Source organism: Stegastes partitus, unplaced genomic scaffold (assembly GCF_000690725.1).
Source record: "Stegastes partitus isolate 25-593 unplaced genomic scaffold, Stegastes_partitus-1.0.2 Scaffold439, whole genome shotgun sequence".
Lineage (NCBI taxonomy): Eukaryota > Metazoa > Chordata > Actinopteri > Pomacentridae > Stegastes > Stegastes partitus.
In genome coordinates, this window is record NW_007578170.1 from 508958 (window position 1) to 511161 (window position 2204).

Consider the following 2204-nt stretch of genomic DNA (forward strand, 5'->3'; position numbering starts at 1 on the left):
TTATTTAAATCAGACCTGTTGTCTGATTGTGTCCATGCAAAGAGACGATGATTTCCTCATTTCATTGTACATGTGCAGTAACGTTAAAGGGTTCTGAGCTCATTCCTGCGTCTCCCCTGAAGTCTACACATTAATGTAAAACCAGCAGCTCAGAACACCAACCAGTTCATTTTCTGTTTCCCTAAAGTCGACTTTTCTCTGTCCGGCCACATTTCTGCTCTGATAATGGCGTCAAAACCTTCAAATTAACAGAATAATAAAATATTTAAACAACATTTCTGAGGCCAAAGGGTTTTGCTGACATTAAACTTAAAGCTAATTTGCAGATTTCAGGCATTTTGAGCCAAAAAACACTGAATTCTTTGCGTTCTGGAGATTTTTCAGACTTCAATTTGTGCTTTTTCTGCACAAAGTTCTGCAGCAAAAACGAGAAAGAAGTTTCTTTATCATTATTATTTTTGGGAGAGACAAATGCAGGCGGGAAATACTTGAAAATGTTTTTAAAAACTGTTGTAGAGGTCTGTTGATGTGATGATTCGACAGAAATGTGGTTCAACATGAGAACGTCTGCTGTCTTGTGTCCCTGCAGAGAAACTTACAGCTGATGTGGCCTTTAGTGCAGATCTTTAGCATCAAACAGGACATTTCTTGCATTAATGAAGCCGTTTACGGACTCAGAGTGTTTCTACACAATCAGAACAAACATCTTGAGGTTTTTCTTGCAGCTCTTCCAGATGTTCTGGAGGATGTTTCTCCTCCTAAACTCTGGTCCTTTAACTGTTGGTGTTAAAGACGAAGCAGCTGCTGAATGAAATCTGATTATTTGACACCTTCAGCATGAAGAGATGAAGAGACAGACTTAGAAGTGAACCAGTGTCCCGGAAAGAGAAAATAAAAGTGGATACAGATGTGAACTTCATCAAGTTTCAGTTCTATTTCTAAGAAGGTTCACAAACTTTGAGGAAGTGATGTTTCATTGCTCTTTAAATCAGATTGTATTGTTTGTAAAAGTCGTTCAGGTCCAACTAACGGGTTAAAACTTGGACTTTGTGGAGCTCTGGAGCAGCTGAGAGTTTAATCTGCAGCCTGTTGAGCAGCAGGAGCAGAAGAACAGAGGAACCGCTGGTCTGGAGGGTAAAGTCTGAGCAGATTAGAGCCTCAGCTGCACTTTCACACACAAGGAAACCTGCAGCATCGCTCCGGTTCTGCTGCTCCTGAGCTGCAAACACCGAACCTCTGGTTGAAGTTTCACCGCCTGGACGCGCAAAGAGCGACGCAGGACGCAAGGACGCAAGGAGACGGACAGACAGACAGACAGACGGGGTCCTACCTCGCTCGTCATGTCTCTGAGGACCGGATCCGCCGCCGCAGGTGTCCTTCTGTCCTTCTGTCTTTCTGTCTTTCTGTCTTTCTCACCGACTTCTCTGCGTTTCCGCTCTCTGAGGCGCAAACGGGCCAATGGAGGCTCCGCGTTCTGGACACTCCTCCTCCTGCCGCGTGAACGCGCAGCTCGGTGCACGGCAGTGACCTCGAGCTGCTGCATAATGTAGAGAACATGCACGGAGAACCCGGAGAACCCGGAGAACCCGGAGAACCCAGAGAACCTGCAGCAGAACCGGGCCGCGCTGCCTCCAGACGTCCATCCAGGGTTCTGTCGGACTGAAGCAGAGAAACATGAAGGTTCAGAGTTTTTGCACATTTAAAAAGAAAAAAAAAAAAAAACACCCTCATTTGCATTTTTAAACATTAAATGTCAGAAAATGTTTAACCCAGAAAGTGTTTGTTTCGGTGTCAGAGCTCAGCTGAGGAGGATTCATGCTGATGTCTGTTGGTTATAATAATAAAAATGAGTTTATTTCAGGCTGAACTCTGGTCCAGCTTCATTCATGTTTGTTCTGCAGGTTTCTGTTCATATTTCATTCACAGCCTGATTTATGAAGCATTTTATTCCTAAAAACTTGCAGAAAACTTGATTTTTTTCTGGCTGTTGACAGTATTTTTTAGTTTTATGGAGTCATTTAAAGAGAAATCCAATAAAAACCTTTAAATTTATGATGTCAGCAAAGTGGAACAAGTGTTTTAAGCTGATTTATTCATGTATTTGTTCTGGAAATGAATGCAAGTTAGTGTGTATTAGCATAAATGATAATAAAGATAAATAATAAAATTGTATAGAGTTATAGGAAACACAGTCTTTCCTCCCA

The 2204-nt window shown here is 42.2% G+C and overlaps 1 protein-coding gene across 1 annotated transcript in view; it reads right to left on the reverse strand.

Moving 5' to 3' along the window:
• The window catches only part of LOC103360436 (dihydroxyacetone phosphate acyltransferase-like), an 18885-nt gene extending 17539 nt beyond the window's left edge, over nucleotides 1-1346 (reverse strand). Inside the window, exon 1 of the mRNA XM_008286185.1 lies at nucleotides 1331-1346. Within this exon, the coding sequence (XP_008284407.1) occupies nucleotides 1331-1342 (12 nt within the window). The 5' untranslated portion in view covers nucleotides 1343-1346. The remainder of the gene's footprint in view (nucleotides 1-1330) is intronic.
• Nucleotides 1347-2204: the final 858 nt, after the last annotated feature.